Raw genomic sequence first — 18,148 nt, forward strand, 5'->3', positions numbered from 1 at the left:
GTAGCAGTGCTGATAATCCAAATGAGCAGATAATTCAAAAATCGCTTATACTTGACTTTGAGCTATTTATTTTTTTACCTATCATATTTCACCAAATTTAAGATGCTTTTTTTCCCCCACATTTTAACGTCTGAAATCAGGATAAGTGTAATGATCAAATGGCATTTTCTTTCTTCTTCTTCTTGTGTGCCATCAAGTAGATTCCATCTCATAAAACCAAACCAAACCCACTGCCATCAAGTTGATTCCGACACATAGCGACTCTACAGGACCAAGTAGAACTGCCCCATAGGGTTTCCAAGGCTGTAAATCTTTACAGAAGCAGATTGCCACATCTTCCTTCCACACAGCAGCTGGTGGGTTTGCACTGCTGACCTTCTGGTTAGCAGCCAAGCACTTACCACTCTGCCACCAGGGATTCTAATAGTAATCTTAGATGTGACGAAATATGAGTGTATTTGATTGTTAACAGATCTGAGGTACTAAAAATTCAGTTCAAATAGTTAAGCTAAATTCTGAAGAGCTTACTTGTGAAAAATAAGTGAACTGATTCACCCTGAGCAGCTCAAGTACCACTGCCTCCTTGACATTGTCCTAGAACTGCATTCCATCTTTGAACAACTATAAGCTCTTTGGTTGTACTTATCTTAGAGCAGATATCACATACAACACTGTATTTGTGTCTGTTTTTATCCTTCCTAATTGAGTATATGCCCTTTGGTAGAATTATACTTCTCTTTGTATTTTGTGGTGCCACCTGCATGGCAGAACATGTGAGTTCCTACTATGTACCAGGTATTGTTATGTGCAGAGAGGCTACACAGATGATTCAGTCACACCTGCAAGGAGCCTCATCTGGAGGAAATACTAATTATTATAAATTGTGTGGACTATCACAGCTATAAATACCAACTGCAAGGAAACAGAGAAAGAGCATCTAAATTCTACCCGGGAGAACTGAGAAAAGTGGCAGTGAAATTGGATTTGGAGGATAGGTAGGAGGTTGGACTATGGGGCAGGATGAGAAAGAAGAGCATTCCAAGAAGAGACACCAGCATAGGCAGAGAAAAAGAAGCATAAAAGAGCAAAGCATGTTCAAGAAATAAGTGGTCTGTCATTTATAATATAACATACATTGGTACTAGGGTAGGGAGGGTAGAGGGAAGATAGGACTAGGAAGGTGAGTTGGGATCAGATATGAAGGGCCTTGTATGTCATGCTAAAGAGTTCTGATTTGATTATGTAGCCAATGATGAGCCACTGAAGATTTCAGAAACACACATCTTTCTGTTCTATTCTGGCAACAATATGACAGATGGGCTATAAGAATACGGTAGCAGATACTGTATGCTAAACTCAACATCCATTCCCAACCCCTTGTCCCTTGCCTTCCTTACTATAGAAAAAATGTTATTTCCCAATCCTCCTTGAGGTAAATGTGGCTATGTGAAAAGTTATGGTTGAGATACAGACAGAAGTCTTCTGAGGGGGTTCTCAGATAGCATTTACTTTTCTGATAGGCCAGAACCATCTGGTGTACCTTTCCCCCACCCCTTCTTCCTACCTTGAATGTGTGTGCTCTCCCTGGAGGTAAGCAGCCATCTTATGACAATGAGGTAACACATCAACATGTCAAAGAGAGAAGAGAAGAAAGAGAGAAAAAGTCGAGATCCTTTATGGCAGCAATGAGCCAGGCTTTACATAGACCCTTATTTGTTTAAGGCACTGTAAACTGATTTTGTTACCTGCAAGTGGAACACATTGTCAAGTGACAGAGAACAAAACAGATTATCCAGGAGCAAGAAAGGCAGGCAGATTAGCCAGGAAAGTGATGATGAAGACTTGAACAATAGCAACGACAGGGACAGAAAAGTTAGATTTGAGAAATATAGAAATGAAGAGAGAGAGGTAAAGATAATTCACTTTTAGGCATACTGACATTGGGATATACAGGGGGCGTAAGATGGATATAACCAATAAATAATTAGAAATACAGGTCTATAGCTCTGGAGAAATAAGGGAGCTGGGAATATAAATAATAATGACATATAAATGGTGGCTGAAGCCAATGGAGTGTGCTGAGTGAGAATGAGAGAGATCATGTAGAATGAGAAAAGAGGACTAGGGCTACAACATAAGCAGCCTCAGCACTGAAGGAACAGGAGCAAGGAAGAAGAATGAATGACAAGAGAAACAGGAGTAACAGAGAGCAAAGGGAAGAGTGAGTTTCAAGGAGGGAGTGGTTAAGAGTCAATAATTACAGAAAATTCAAATAAGTATAGGGACAGGGTACTGCAAGTGAAAGAGGAATTGAAAGTGAGGAAGAAAATAATTACTTTTTAAAGAAGTATGTCATAAGAAGAGGAGACAAAAGACAGCTAGAGTGGAAGAGGCAGGGTTAAGGAAAGGTTATTGTCTTGTTTTTGGATACAGAAGACCTTAAGTTACTTAGAGGCTGAGGAAAAGAAAGAAGGGAAGAGAGAAACCAAAGACTGAAGATAAAACAAAATGTAGTATGGTCCTAGAAAAGGTGGGAAGGAATGAGATTAGGGACACAAACTGAGGCATTTACTTTAGAAAAGGGGCATGCATGGCTGAAAAGAGGTAAGTCTTGAAGGTAGATGGAAAGAAGATGAGAATGGTCATGTTTAATGATTTATAGCTCTCCAGGGGAACAGAATAGGAAACTACCTAAGAACCAGTAAAAAAAAAAAAAAAAGACAAAAAAAAAAACTGCTGAACAGCACTGGGGATCCTGCATAGCATATTGGCATTTTAAAGTTAGAGGTGTTTTTGGACATTTATGAGAAGTTAACATTAATAAAAGAAAGAGACAAAACCAAGTGCAAGTGCCAAAAAATATGCATATTTTATTCCAGCTCTGGGAAATGCAAAAAAAGGGGGGGATGTCCTTCTACACACCATTCTAATTTAGCTGATATTAATTCAGAAGAGCTAGAGCAGATATATTTGTGTATATACAGGTATGTGTTTTCAGATTTCAGTCTCATCAGTATTCATGTTCTTATTCCATTTTGGTCTTTTATAAACATCCTTAAAAGTCATCAAATGCATCCTATTACTTCTACCACTGTCTCCTCATCAATCATTTAATACTGTTTGGACCGCATTCAGTTTGTATATTAATCATTTATGGATTGGTCAAACTCTACATTACAAAACGTAAGGGGAAAAAACTTGATTTAAGTTATACTCTATGTGTCACAGTTACCCATTACATGATTTTTTTCATCATTATTTGCAACTTCACACATCTTGTAGTTCTCTATGCAGTCTATCTCAGCTTCTAGTGCTGTACATATCTACATCTTCTGGATGGGACTGCCCGTGATCCATGAGCTTGGGGTCAGGCATAAACTGTGTGGCACCTGATAAAGTATTAAAATGAAAAAAATATTAGTCATTCATTTGACAAATTTATAGTTGGTACTGGAAATAGAACAGTGAACAAAACATAAAAATCCCTGCCAACACGAATCTAACATTCTAGCTGGGTGAGACAGAAAATAAGTAAAATATTTATCAGATGGTGGTAAGTGCTATGTAGAAAAATAAAGGGAGGAGCATATGGAGTGCTTGGGTAGTTTACAATTTTAAATAGTGTGGCAAGGGAAAACCTTTCTGGAAAGGTGATATTTGAGCAAAGAAGTAAAGGAGGTGAGGGTATGAGTCCTGTAGATATCTTAGAGAAATGCCTTACAGGATGAGCAGATGGCAAGTGTAGTGTAGCTGAGGCCATCTGAGGAACCACAAGGTAGCCAGTATGGTTGAAATAGAGTAGGTGAAATGTGGTGGTGGTGGGGAGAGACAGTGATAGGACCTGTGATCAGAAAGAGAGTAGAAGGCTAGGTCACACTGGCCATGGTAAGGACTTTGGATTTTATTTTAGGTGAGATGAGATGACACTGCAGTTTTAAGCAGACAGGTGACATGATCTTAAGTTTTTAAAAAGATCACTCTTGGCTATGGGAGAAAGAGACTACAGGGGAACAAAGGTAGAAGCAGGGAGACCAGTTAGGAAGCTACTGCAATACTCCATGAGAGAGATACTATGACTTTAACCAGGTGGCAGCAGTGGATGTGGTGAAAAGGGCTTGGATTATGGATAACTTTTGAAGGTAGAATGGAGAGGATTTCTTAAATGGATTATGTGGTGTGAAAGAGACTCTTTAACTTGAGAAACTGAAAAAATGGAGGTCACATTTACTGTGACAGGGAAAAATGTGGGAAGAGCAGGTTGGGGGAAGGCAAATGAAGTGTTAAGTTTTGGTTGTATTAAGTTTGAATTGCTTACTAGATATCCAAGTACAGATGTTGAGTTGTTGTTAGTTGTGGCAGCTGGAAATATGAGTCTGGACAGTTCAGAGGTTAGGTCTGTGCTGGTTCATAATGTCAGTCCTAGCCTATATGTCATTTAAAACTATGGGACTAGATGAGATCATACAGGGAGTCAGAGAAGAGGTTCAAGGAATTAGCCCTTTGAGCACTCCAATATTTTGAAGTCATGAAGATGTAACAGAAAACTGAAAAGGAACAGCCAGTCAGTGAGGTAAGAGAACCAAGAGCTAGTGGTATCCCACAGGCCAAGTAAAAAAATTGTTTCAACGAGGAGGCTACTGATGAATGGCTTAAAATGGAGATTGAGAACTGACTCCTGGATTTTGGCAATGTGTGGATCGATGGTGATGCTGCTAAGCTTACTGTGTGCCAGACACCATTATAAGTTATTTTCATGCATTATCGCACAATACCAACATGAAGTAGGTGTTACTGTTATATTATCCTTGTATTACAGACAAGAATATCTTAGAGAGGTTAACTTGACTGATGTGACTCAGCTGGTAAGTGGTGTATCCAGAACTGAATTAAGGTCTGTCTTACCCCAACACAACAACCCTGGCTATTTTTTAAAATGGGGCTTAAAGTAATAACAGCCTCATACAATTATTTTAAGTATTAAATATGGTAATTCACAATACCTTGTTTACAGTAAGTAGGCAAGGAACAACTAACTGTATACTTATTTTGTAACATAATATTTAAAATGTTTTTAGAAATATGTTTTTAAGTACATTTTTACAAATTTGATTCATTTTAAAATGATTTTATTACATTTGGGAGCCACTTTTTTTTTTCCCCACAGAGGAATTTAATTCCCAGTTTTATAATGAAAATAAAGTGGAGAAGTAGGTTTTAATATAATGATTTGTTTTATACCTATCTTTTCTGAAAAATTTTCTTTTATAAAGTGTTACATAACAATATGTGACTCCATTACCAAATGTATTAAAAAACAACCAGATCATAAGTAATTACTACACATGACCCTTACCTAGTTGTCCATGGTATAGAGACTCCTAACTTAGGGTCCCTTTGGCAGGGTCTATGAATAGAATTTACGTGATCTATAAACTTGGATGGGGAAAATGTCTTTATTTTCACTAACTTATCACTGAAAATAATATTTTCTTTAATAATGAATGCAGGCAACAAACTACAACAGTATTAGCAACACCTCAGATTTAGTCATCAAAAGAAATCACAGATATTTTCATATCACATTACAGTTGCAGACATCTCAAAACATTGACAATCACCACTACTTCGAAATTATAGTAGCTAACAGACCTATGGAGCCCTAGTGGCACAGTGGTTAAGAGCTATGGCGAGCTATGGCTGCTAACCAAAAGGCTGGCAGTTCGAATCCACCAGCCACTCCCTGGAAACCCTAAGTGGCAGTTCTACTCCGCCCTATAGGGTCGCTATGAGTCGGAAATGACTCAAGGGCAGTGGGTTTCGTTTTCAGGTTCATTAGACTTATTGCTAGATCTTATTTAATGCATCTTAAGGAAGCACATATATTACTATGTATTTTGTTTTATGCATTTAAAAACATTATTTTGAGAAAGGGTCTGTGGTTAAGAACCTCCTGCTAGTGGTTCTGCCCTGTCAAGGTCCCTTTCTCAGATTTATCTTTACTGCCACCTGATGGAAACTGTTGCTCAGTACAAGCGAAAACTGCACTAAAAATAGTTTTCTTCTTTATCATAGTATTCCAGACAAGTGACCATTATTTTATATGCCTTAATTTCTATAATTGGCTTAACAATGTCCATCAATTAGCTAAGTTCTCTAGCACTTCTACCCACTTCCTTAATTTATATTCTTGTCCAAAGTCTGGCCAAAGATTCAATTCACCTAAATTTCTTCTATTTGAAAGGCCTGTTTACCTTTAGATTTTCTCCACCTCTCAAAATTTGTTAAAAGGCTTCAAAATTTTAATTTACTCATATCTTAGGTCAGACATTATTAACTAGAAGAATCTTCATCAGAATTCACTGTAGAACTTTTCCTAAAATCCACCCGTCTAGAAGCCTCATCTCTGGAAATTCTGCTTTGTGTGAGGTAGGAAGAGTGTGAGCCTATGAATTTTAAAAACACTCAAGTACTGTACTTCTATGCAAATAACGGGCGCCTTCTACATTTGTTTGCCAACCATGCCTCCCCCTCCTCCCCATTAAGTGTGCTATGCTAATTTTTTTACAGCAACATGTAAAAAAAATTGGCATAGCAGCGCTTATGAAAATACCTCCTGGGGGGAGGGTACAGTTGGCAAACAAACGTAAAAGGTGCGTGTTTGTTATCTGCATAAAAATATGGTAACTGTGATATGGATCCTTTGGTTTAGAACCACATGTTGTTGTGGGCCGTGGAGTCGATTCTGACACCTAGTGACCCTACAGGACACAGCAGAACTTCCCCATAGGGTTTCCTAGGCTGTAAATCTTTAGGGGAGCAGATCACCAGGTCTCTTCTCCCAGGGAGCCACTGAGTGGATTCGAACCGCTGACCTTTTAGTTAGCAGCAGAGTGCTTAACCATTGTGCCACACAGAAAAACACCAAACCAAATCCACTGCCATCCAGTCGATTCAAACTCATAGTGACCGTATAGGACAGAGTAGAACTTGCCCCATAGGGTTTCCAAGGCTATAAATCTTTACAGAAGCAGGCTGCTATATCTTTCTCCCATGGAGCAGCTGGTGGGTTGGAATATGACCTTTCAATTAGCAGCCAGTTCTTAACCACTGCTGCATCAGCGCTCCTAGGTCATTTGATTTCTGCCTTTTTAAAAAAGATTCACCTCATGCTTTTATGAATAATTATGGATTAAATCCTTCCTCTGAAATTTCTTTACCTCTTGAGCTGATCACAGGTTCCCTGTCCTCCAAGGGATTAACAGTCATAAAACTTTTTAGATCTCAATTCCCTAATCATTATAATGCTTTTCTTTGTACTTTATCATATTTTTAATCTCTAATACAACATATTCTGCTTAAAGCTTTTTAGAAGACTTTTTAAAAAGCTGGTGCTGTAACAAACAGGAAAGGAATAAAAATGTTTAAAGTTATAAAACAGCAACAAATTACTGTCTCAAATAGCCATTTGGTGACATCTACTCATTGATAATGTAGTTTACACATTATCTCATTTAGATTTTAAGCAGGTTAGGTACAACAGAAGGGACAGATCACTAATAAATTGCTGAGTGAAGTTAGCATTGTTAGAAAATCTATTTATGTTTCTAGCACATAAAACTGGGATAATATTCAGCATTCAGCTTCTCAATAACTGAACCACTTGAAGATATTACTCACTGCAAAGTATTTTCTCATACTCTGTTCTATTCCTTCCATTCCTTTTTTTTAATGTTCTTCAGTTTGGCTATTTCTTATTGACCTGTCTTTGAGTTCATTTATTCTGTCTTCTACTGTATACAGTCTGCTATTAAGCTCATCCAATGAGCTCTTAATGTCAGATATTATATTTTTCATTCTAGAATGTCCACTTGATTTGTCAACACATTCCAATTCTCTGTTGAAATTCTCCATCTTTTCAACCATTTTGTCCATCATTTTTTTCTATTTAACACAGTAGTTATTTTAAAGTCCTTGTCTGTTAACTTCAATATTTAAATTACCTGCTGGTTTGCTATTATTATTTTTTCTTTTCATTGTCAGTCACATCTTCCTGCCTCTTTGCATACTAGTATTTTGTTTATTTTTTGTATGCAAAGGACATATCTCTATCCCATTAGGCACTGAGTTGGATGTGAGCTGGGTTGTAGTTTTAGTAAGAGTCAGTCAGTCAACCTGTGTGTCCTCCCTCTTCCTCAGGTGAAGCCTCCCAAGCTACTGATGAGTTTCTGTCTCTTCCATGCTAAGGCTATAGGAAATTAAGTTTCGCCCTTCAGAGGTTTTAAGCTTGGCTGTTTAGTCTCCTGCTCCATGAAAAATCTGGCAAATATCATGAGGGCGAGATGAGTTGTGTATGTGTGGTAGACCCCCTCCCTCTACATCAAGGGTTGACAAACTTTTTCAGTAAAAGGATAGACAGTAAATATTTTAGACTTTGTGAGCCATATGGTCTCTGTCACAAATGCTCAACTCGGGTATTGAGTATGTAAGTAGTCACAGATAATAAGTAAATGAATGGGTGTGGCTGTTTCAATGGACACTGAGATTTGGATTTCATATAATTTTTCACTTGTCACAAAATATTATTCTTCTTTTGATTTTTTTCAACCAGTTTAAAACATGTAGAAACCATTCGTAGCTTGCAGGCCATACGGAAACAGGCAGTGAGACAGATTTGGCACTCAGGTCATGGTTTGCCAACACTTGCTTTAGAGGGACAGTAATCCTGGGAGACAGATTTCATTCTGCTTTTATCAGATTCTCGAAGAGGTTCACAACATCAAATTCCCAAATTGGTGATTCCTAAAACAGGATATAATTTTCATCATAAGATGCATATAGGATGATAGAGAACAACATACTCAAATTCAGACCCACCACACATACTTCTACACTGTGTCCCTAATGCACCTCATCTATTCTACATGTTGGTAAGTGGTGGTCTTGGAGATAGGGATGTTGGGCTAGTCTCATTAGCTAAGTGACTTGCTCCTAAAGTGTGCTCAGTGAAAATTTATTAGCAAAATAGCTAATTGCTATAGGCAAATGATGACGATGATATCTAATATTCACTGAGAGGTTAACATATGCTAGGTATTGTGCTTAGTGCATTACATGCATTATCTCATTTAATCCTCCCAACAACCATGTGAGAAAGATACTATCATTATTTCTTTTTATATATGAGGAGACTGAGGCTTGATGTGTTAGGTAATAGAGCTAGTAAATGTTGGATCTGGGATTCAGATTAAGGTCTTATTCTAAAATCTGTGTTCAATATCACTACTGATTCCCACATCATGGACCTTTGGGATTGCATGTGAACTGTAGAAACACCGAATCCCAAGGGTCTATTGTATAATCAACTTGGAATTATACATGATAATGAATGGCACTGGCATATCTCTCCCCTTCTGCATATCTCCATAGAATGCTTTTCATCTATCACATTTCCCACCATAATTTGAAATATAACAGGAGGGTAAAGGGTTCCAGAATCCAGATGTGTGAAGAAAAGACATTAGCTAGGGATGGTTTTGGTCCCACCATTAAGCTGTAGGAAGTTTCATCTTCACGAAGATACTCTGGAATTGATAGGCATTTAGAAAAATGACCAGATACGTTATACACTTATGGAAATAAGATCAATTGTAGATTATTCAGAGACAGTCTAAAAACTGTACAACTTATCTTGATTAAGGAGAGGCGACAGGAAAATAGTAAAATCAGGCTTGTTACTCAGTGACAGCGTTTATAAAGAGAAGGAGGAAGCAGAAATTAGAGACTAAGCTCTGGTTTTAATAAATAATAATCTATGCACATTGGACAGTTTGGACTTTGGTGTCAGGAAGATCTAGCCTATAAACACAGCTCTGCTACTCACAAGCTGTATGACTTTGGGCAAGTTATGTATGTTCTTGGAGTCCCAGTCTCTTCATCATAGAGTGGGAATAATTACTACACACCAGAGTTTTTTGTTTTGGGGTAAAGATTAAATAAAATAATATAATACACTTACAGTCCTTTACATCACAGTAGGTTTGCAATAAAAGACAGATATTCATATTATTCCCTAAGTCTCTACCTCTCTGGTCATATTACCTATTGCAATAAGACATTCACATTGCAGAGATAGACAAACCTATGCAAGACACTGACTGGTGAGTGTATATGAATACACAGTTGAAATGGTATTAAATATCATTACCTTATTTTTGATCACAGTGCAACTATGGTAGTATTTACCTAGAAAGTATAATTACCACTATTTGATCCCACAAAGTACTAATTGCCAGTATTTAATACTAACAAAGTTATTAGCATTATACCCAAAAACCCATTGCCGAGGAGTCGATTCCGACTCATAGTGACCATATAGGACAGACTAGAATTCCCCATAGGGTTTCCAAGGCTGCAATTCTTTACGGAAGCAGACTGCTACATCTTTCTTCCGATTAGCATTATAATAGGTGCCATTTCTACTCCTTAAACCTGAAAGTACTTCTAGTACCTACACTGAATAAAACTATGGAAAGTGGAATCAAAAAAAAAAAAAAAATAAGGAGGCTAATAGAAGGAAACAGCCCAAATTAAATAGAAGTTGATACTTCTTCTATGTAGATGTGACTCACACCTATAGCCTATAAATTGATAGGATCCAGAAAGGCAGATTTTCTCCTACCTGATAAAAAGCTCGTATTTACAAAGTGATATTAAATGCTTCACTCAGCCAACCCACCCAACAGTGCTACTCTATACCCTCATACAACAAAGATCAGTATTATGAACTATGCAGCAATTAAAAAAATCCTAGGCCCTGAGTACCTCATAACCTAAAAAGATAGAGTACAGATATGAGAAAAACAAAACATTGATGAAGAGACATAAATAAGTTCAAACTATGAATTACAATACTATCAAATTACTTAAGAACAAAAACAAAACTGAATTATTCCAAACAAACCTGAGGTGAGTTCTGATTTGGTCTTTGTTTCAGAGCCGAGTTCTGTTGGCAAAGGCACTGAACGTTTCAGGACTTGAGCTGTCTTTGTAGGTATTTCTATTTCAGCATAACTTCCTACCTGTTTACCAAAAATATTTTTCCTTAATAAGTAAACCATTTTACTAAAACAATAAAATATCTTAAAAAATGATAATAGAAAGAATTAAGATTCCTTCATCTACTTTCATTCTATCCTTAACCTCTGTTAGTACCCTCATTCCAAGCCAACATCCATTGAAATAAAACTCAAATGTCTACCTTTTTGGTCCACTGAAACTCTACCTTAGTTTTTTCTTTAGGTTCAGGGAGTGTTTCTTTTTTGTTGCTTTTTGTCCATGATTTAACTGCTTCATAAATTTGCTGGCTTGTAGCATATGCCTTTTTCCCAGTTACCTAATTAAAATAAAAAATCAAATAACATATATTTTAAAAAGTTAAAATAACAAATATTTTTAAAATTACATCAGGTACTTTATATTAACACCCAGTATCAATAGTAAAGGTATAAATATTTAGATAACACAAAGCACCATTTTCTACATCGTATATGAAACATTATTTGCCTCACGTAAAAGACTTAAAAGTGTATACTTTGCATTCATATTGTAATATGTGAATTCAAAATTTTATGTCTATTTAACAGGAGTTTTGGAAAGGTAGTTTGAGATGATCAACAGCTGACTAAGAAAATGAGATTTTAAGATGCTATCCAGTTAATATTCTGGCTTAAAATTTTAAGGTACTTTCTCCCACTCATAAAGAAAGAAAAAGCATCAATGAATTTCTCCAGAGAATTACACTCTTTTTGGTAGAAGGACGAAATACAAATTGAACTACAACCACTAAAGAGACTGGGATGCTCACTGAATGCCCAAAGTTACCATTACTTTTATTCATAGATCTTTCCCTCTGAAAATCTTCTCCTTCCTTCTTATGATTTTTTACCCATCCTTTTGTTCCTTATGGTTAAAATGATTTCAATAGCTATTAATTTTTCAAGTGTTAAAGAAGTTTTGGGGAGTTTTCCAGCATAAAGGTTTCTATAAACATAAATTTTTTTTAAATGTATGTTTTTCTTCATCAAATAGAAATATGTTTGTTTTTGCTAAGTAGATATACACACTTAAAAAAAGTCAAGCACTATACTAGTATAAAGAAAGCAATACACTAGTATAAAGTATAAAGTACATTACACTACATAACTGGATATAATAATTGTTAACAGTTAGGTGGACATTCCAGAATTTTTACTCTCATAAATAGATTATATATAAACATATAGAATTTTGAAATATAAATCGAATGTTAATACTTACAAATCTACCAAAAAAGATGAGGTAGATCTGTATGTACTGACATGGTGTCTTAGTTATCTAGTGCTGCTATAACATAAATACCATAGTGGATGGCTTTAACAAAGAGAAGTTTATTTCCTCATAGTAAAGTAGGCTAAAAGTCCAAATATAGAGCGTCAGCTCCAGGGGAAGCCTTTCTTTCTCTGTTGGCCTTCTCTTCAATGATCTCCCCTGTCTAGGAGCTTCTCCGTGCAGGGACCCTGGGTCCAAAGGATGTGCTCTGCTCCTGGCACTGCTTTCTTGGTGGTATGAGATCCCCCCTCTCTGCTTGCTTCCCTTTCCTTTTAATCTCTTGAGATAAAAGGTGGTGGAGGCCACACCCCAGGGAAACTCCCTTTACATTGGATCAGGGATGTGACCTGGGTAAGGGTGATGTTACAATCCCACCCTAATCCTCTTTAACATAAAATTACAATCATAAAATGGAGGACAACCACACAATACTGGGAATCATGGCCTAACCATGTTGATACATATTTTTGGGGGACACAATTCAACCCATGACATTCTACCATTTGGCCTCCAAAAATTCATGTCCTTGACACATGTAAAACATATTCACCCCATCATAACACAGCAAAAGTCTTAATTCAATTCCAAGTCCAAAATCCAAAAATTCCTCTTCTTCTGTGAAATCTAGAATACAAGTTATCTGCTTCCAAAGTACTATGGCAGAACAGGCATAAGCTAGACATTTCCATTACAAATGGGAGAAACTGGAGAGAAAGAAGGTACAACAGGCACCAAGCAAGTCAGCAGAACACATTATATTAGCCCTCAAGGCTTTGAAAATAATCTTCTGTCCTCTGAGACAATTTACACAATAGCCCTGCCCTCCAGACTGTAGGTATTGGCCACAGTCTCTGGATTCTGAGTGGAGGCCCCTCAGCCCTGGGCTTCAGCTTTGCCTTCCAGGTCCACTGGGACGGCAACTCTGCTCCCTCAGCTTCAGGCAGACCATTCTCCTAGTCCATCTGAGTGGCAACTCCACCCTCTGAAACCCCAGAGGTCATGGCCATATCTTTTAAGACTGAGGTAGCTTGACTTTCTGTGTTCCTTGTCTCTTCAGGTTCTGCTTCCTGGTTTCTCGGTCTCTCGGCTCCTCAGGCCTCACGCCCGCATCTGCCCTGCTGGGGCAAGTATTCCAAAGCTCTGTAGCTCCACTGATAATTGCCTGGAGGCACCCTACTCCGCCAGTAAATTTAGGCCAGAAGGCACTCAGCTCTCCTGCTCTGTGGGTCAGCAAGCCTAGCTCTACTGATAAGCTTCAGGAGACACCCCACTCTGCCAGGAAGCCTCCTGTGCAGAGGCACTCAGCTCTCTTGCTCCGTGGGTCTGCTCTAGCGCTGTCTGGCGCTGGTCTCCTGGTTTTGCTGCTGCCGGTTGTCTGCTGCTGCTGGTCCTCTGCTGCTGCTGGTCCTCTCTCCATTCACAGTTTCAAAACTGCTTCCACATTTTAGGTATCTGTTAGAGCAGCACCTCACTCTCTCGGTACCAAATTCTGTCTTAGTTATCTAGTACTGCTATAACAGAAATACCACAAGCAGATGGCTTTAACAAAGAGAAGTTTATTTCCTCACAGTAAAGTAGGCCAGAAGTCCAAATTCTGAGTGTCAGCTCCAGGGGAAGGCTTTCTCTCTCTGTTGGCCTTCTCATCAGTGTGCCCCCTGGACTAGGAGCTTCTCTGCACAGGGACCCTGGGTCCAAAGGAGGCGCTCTGCTCCTGGCACTGCTTTCTTGGTAATATGAGGTCCCCCCTCTCTGCTTGCTTCCCTTTCCTTTTTATCTCTTGAGAGATAAAAGGTGGTGCAGGCCACATCCCAGGGAAACTCCCTTTACATTGGATCAGGGATGTGACCTGGGTAAAGGTGGTATTAAAATCCCACCCTAATCCTCTTTAACATAAAACCACAATCACAAAATGAGGACAACCACACAGTACTGGGAATCATGGCCTAACTAAGTTGATACATATTTTTGGGGACACAATTCAATCTATGACACATGGACAGTAACCCATGATGAATTGCAGAATTGAAAAAGAGGTTACAGAATAGATTTTATACTACAATCTCAATTATGTTTTGAATTTGATTTTAAAATAAAATTTCTTTTGAAACACAAATAGGATCACGTTATACTGAGATTTGATTTTTTTTAAAGCTTAACAACATATCACGGAGATGTTTCCATATCAGTTTATATCTGGTAGATCTAATTCTTTTTTAAAAAAGCAGTTACATAGTTAATATTCTATAATGGATACACTATGATTTGTCTAACAAATCCCCACACTTTATTTAACCAATTCCCAGTTAATTTCCCAGTTAATGGGCAGATGGGATGTTTTCTTTTTTTTTTTTTTTTACATTATACAATGTTGCAATTAACATCTTTATAGATACAACTGTGCCCATACACCCATGCACTATATATCCTTCGGATAAATTCCTAGCGGTGAAATTTCTGGATTAAAGAGTATATACATTTTAATTTTTCAGCAGTGGTTAAGCGTTTGGCTGCTAACCAAAAGGTTGGCAGTTCAAATCCATCAGCCACTCCCTGGAAACGCTATGGAGCAGTTCTACTCTGTCCTATAGGGTCGCTATGGGTCAGAATCAACTCACCGGCAACAGGTTTGGTTTATTACCACACAGACCTCCAATAAGTCAGCAATATACTACATCAATTTATATGTCCATCAAGAATATATGTTTTTCCATCCCATTTACCAACAGTGGTATAATGAATCTTTTAAATCTTTGTCAAATTGAAAGGTTAAAAACCAGTATCTAAATGATTTTTTAAAATTTGCATTTATTTAGTGGAAACCCTGGTGGCATAGTGGTTAAGAGTTCCGCTGCTAACCAAAAGGTCAGCAGTCGAACCCACTAGGCACTCCTTGGAAACCATATGGGGCAGTTCTACTCTGTCCTATAGGGGTGCTATGAGTCGGAATCGACTCAATGACAACGGGTTTGGGTTTTTATTTTTTTATTTAGTTACTGATGTGGTTGAGCATCTTTCATATCTTACTAGGCCGTTTATGTTTCTTATTTTGTGAATTGCCTGTTCATGTATTTTCTTCATTTTCCTATAGGGCTTTCATATCTTTCCTATTGATTTACAGGATCTCTTAATATATGAAGGATACTTGTCATATATGTTGCAAATATTTTTTACAGTTTTTCATTTATCCATTAACTTTGCATATGATATATTGTGGTCTACAGAAATGTATTTATTTTATGTAGTCAAATTTGTCATTTTTTTCCTTTGATGACTTCTGGATTATGTTTTGCTTAAGAAGACCTTGTCTATCTCAAAATTATTAAGAAAATTATTTTTTTGTAATACTTTTTTTTGGTGAAAATATACACAGCAGAACATACACCAATTCAACAATTTCTACACGTACAATTCAGGGACATTGATTACATTTTTCAAGTTGTACAACCATTCTCACTATCCCTTTCCAAAATACAGTATTATATTTTATAATCAGATCTTTATTCTATCTGGAATTTACTTTTACGTATGGTATTTGGTAAAGCTCTAAGGTTATTTTTGTAAACAAATGGTCAATTATCCCGATGCATTTCCTGAATAATCCATCCATTCTTTACACACTGATCTAAAATGACACTTTTACCACATACCAAAATTTCCCCCCTCCCCCCGACAGGTATACACTTGAAGAATATTTACTTTTGGACATTCTATTTTGTTCTCTTGATCTATTTTATTGTTTATGCTATAGCTTAGTATAGTGATTGACTGATGGTAGATGGACAATAAATACTGGCTGACTGAACGTCATGTTTCCTCTAAATACAGGATTTTTAGAAGAACTGAATTAAATTTACATATTAATTTGGAAATACATGCCATATTCCAATATTGAGTATTTTCATTCAGAAATAGGATATATCTATAAATGTTTTCAAGTTTTGTTTAAAAAAAGTCCTTCAGTAAAGTTTAATAGGTTTAAAAAAATAGGCCTTAAAAACATTTGACAAATTTACTACTAGATATTTTATAGTTTTCAAAGACAGATTATTTGTTACTCCTTATATAAGTTAATTTTAAAAACATTGTGAGGAAAATATAAAAAGCAAAAGGTAATCCTATCTTGACATATATTTTCAAAATGGTGAATTACTGAAGTGTGACTATTATTTTCAAAGGACCTTCTGGATTAGTGTTACTTAAACTTTTTTTTTTATGTTGTAAACTCTTTGCAAAATCTCTCGAAAGATATGGGCCCTTTCCATCAGAAAAATACATACACAGTAGAAGAGCTCTCACCTAACCTCCTCTTAACAGATTTGTCTGAATAATCAAAGATGTTTTAAAAATTTACAATAAATGATGCTCACAGGATGCTGAATATTCATCACTAGTAGGTACTCTCCAATATGCCCATGTATCATCTTTCACAAATTGATTTCTATGCTCACTAAGAATAAATTATTCTTGTTTCCAAGTCTCTATCAGTTTTACTTGTAATAAAACAATTTAATTAAAGGTAATATGAGTGTGAAAGGAATTGTTTCTAGGAAAATTAAGTTGAATGTTTTATAAAGACTGAAGTGAATTGCTAAAAAAATAAATTCTGTCAAATTAGAAGTGAGCAAGATTATAAAAGGCTGGATAAAATAATAAAAATCTAACAGGATTCTGTACTCATGTTATTTCACTAATGTCTTTAAGTGATCATTCCATTTTAAAGAAACTCAAACTGAAAATTGTAGAAGACTATTAGTGACATGGCTTACTATAAGAAACCCTATGGGGCAGTTCTACTCTGTCCTATAGGGTCACTATGAGTTGGAACTGACTCAACAGCAATGAGTTTTTAGGTTACTGTAAGAAAGACATTATGGAACTTCAATCAGGACACCCTTCAATCAGGAAAATGAACAAACCATTATATGTTTTAAGTTAAAATAAAAGGTTTAGGGTGTATATGTATGTACATATACATAAACACACACACACACACACAAATATATATATAAAAATTACCTCAATATCATCAGTCAGGACAAGGCCAGGGGCCGACAGCAAAATAGAACACCAACTGCTCACATGCAAGTTCAAGCTGAAGAAAATTAAAACAAGTCCACGAGAGCCAAAGTACGACCTTCAATATATCCTGCCTGAATTTAGAGACCATCTCAAGAATAGGTTTGATGCACTTAACACTGATGACTGAAGATCAGAAAAGTTGTGGGATGACATCAAGGACATCATACATGAAGAAAGCAAAGGTCATTAAAAAGACAGGAAAAAATAAAAAGGACCAAACTGGATGTCAGAAGAGACTCTGAAATTTGCTCTCTCTCTCTCTCTATATATATATGTTTATTAATTTTGTTGTTGTTCAGAATATACATAGTAAACCATACACCAATTCAACAGTTTCTACATGTGCCGTTTAGTGACACTGATTACATTCTTCGAGTTGTGTAACCATTTGCATCCTTCTTTTCTGCGTTGTTCCTCCCCCATTGACATAAATTTATGGCCCTCTGAGGTTCCTATCTCATCTTTCAAAATGCTGTTGTTAATCTGATCCCATAGATAGTTCTTAAAAGAGCATAATGCAAGTAACACTCAAAAAAGAGCAGGAGTGGCAATATTAATCTCTGACAAAATAGACTTTAAAGTAAAATCTACTACAAAGGATAAAGAAGGACACTATATAATGATTAGAGGGTCACTACACCAGAAGGACATAACTATAATAAATATTTATGCACCCAACAACAAGGCTTGAAAATACATAAAA

At 36.7% G+C, this 18,148-nt stretch overlaps 1 protein-coding gene across 3 annotated transcripts in view; it reads right to left on the bottom strand.

Annotated features, from left to right (window-relative positions):
• Positions 1 to 2,770: 2,770 nt before the first annotated feature.
• APOOL (apolipoprotein O like) overlaps positions 2,771 to 18,148 on the bottom strand; it is a 90,319-nt gene continuing 74,941 nt past the window's right edge. Inside the window, exons 7-10 of one of the 3 annotated variants that reach the window (XR_002824518.1) lie at positions 11,282 to 11,392; positions 10,961 to 11,078; positions 8,705 to 8,799; positions 2,771 to 3,389 (exon numbers count right to left, since the gene is read on the bottom strand). Coding sequence is in view for 2 of the 3 variants with exons in the window: in XM_023733598.1 (XP_023589366.1) it covers positions 3,301 to 3,389; positions 10,961 to 11,078; positions 11,282 to 11,392 (318 nt within the window). In the remaining variant the exon portion in view is untranslated. The remainder of the gene's footprint in view (positions 3,390 to 8,704; positions 8,800 to 10,960; positions 11,079 to 11,281; positions 11,393 to 18,148) is intronic. The other 2 variants (XM_023733598.1, XM_023733596.1) reach the window with 2 other exon arrangements.

Source organism: Trichechus manatus, unplaced genomic scaffold, assembly GCF_000243295.1.
Source record: "Trichechus manatus latirostris isolate Lorelei unplaced genomic scaffold, TriManLat1.0 scaffold00060, whole genome shotgun sequence".
NCBI classification, from domain to species: domain Eukaryota; kingdom Metazoa; phylum Chordata; class Mammalia; order Sirenia; family Trichechidae; genus Trichechus; species Trichechus manatus.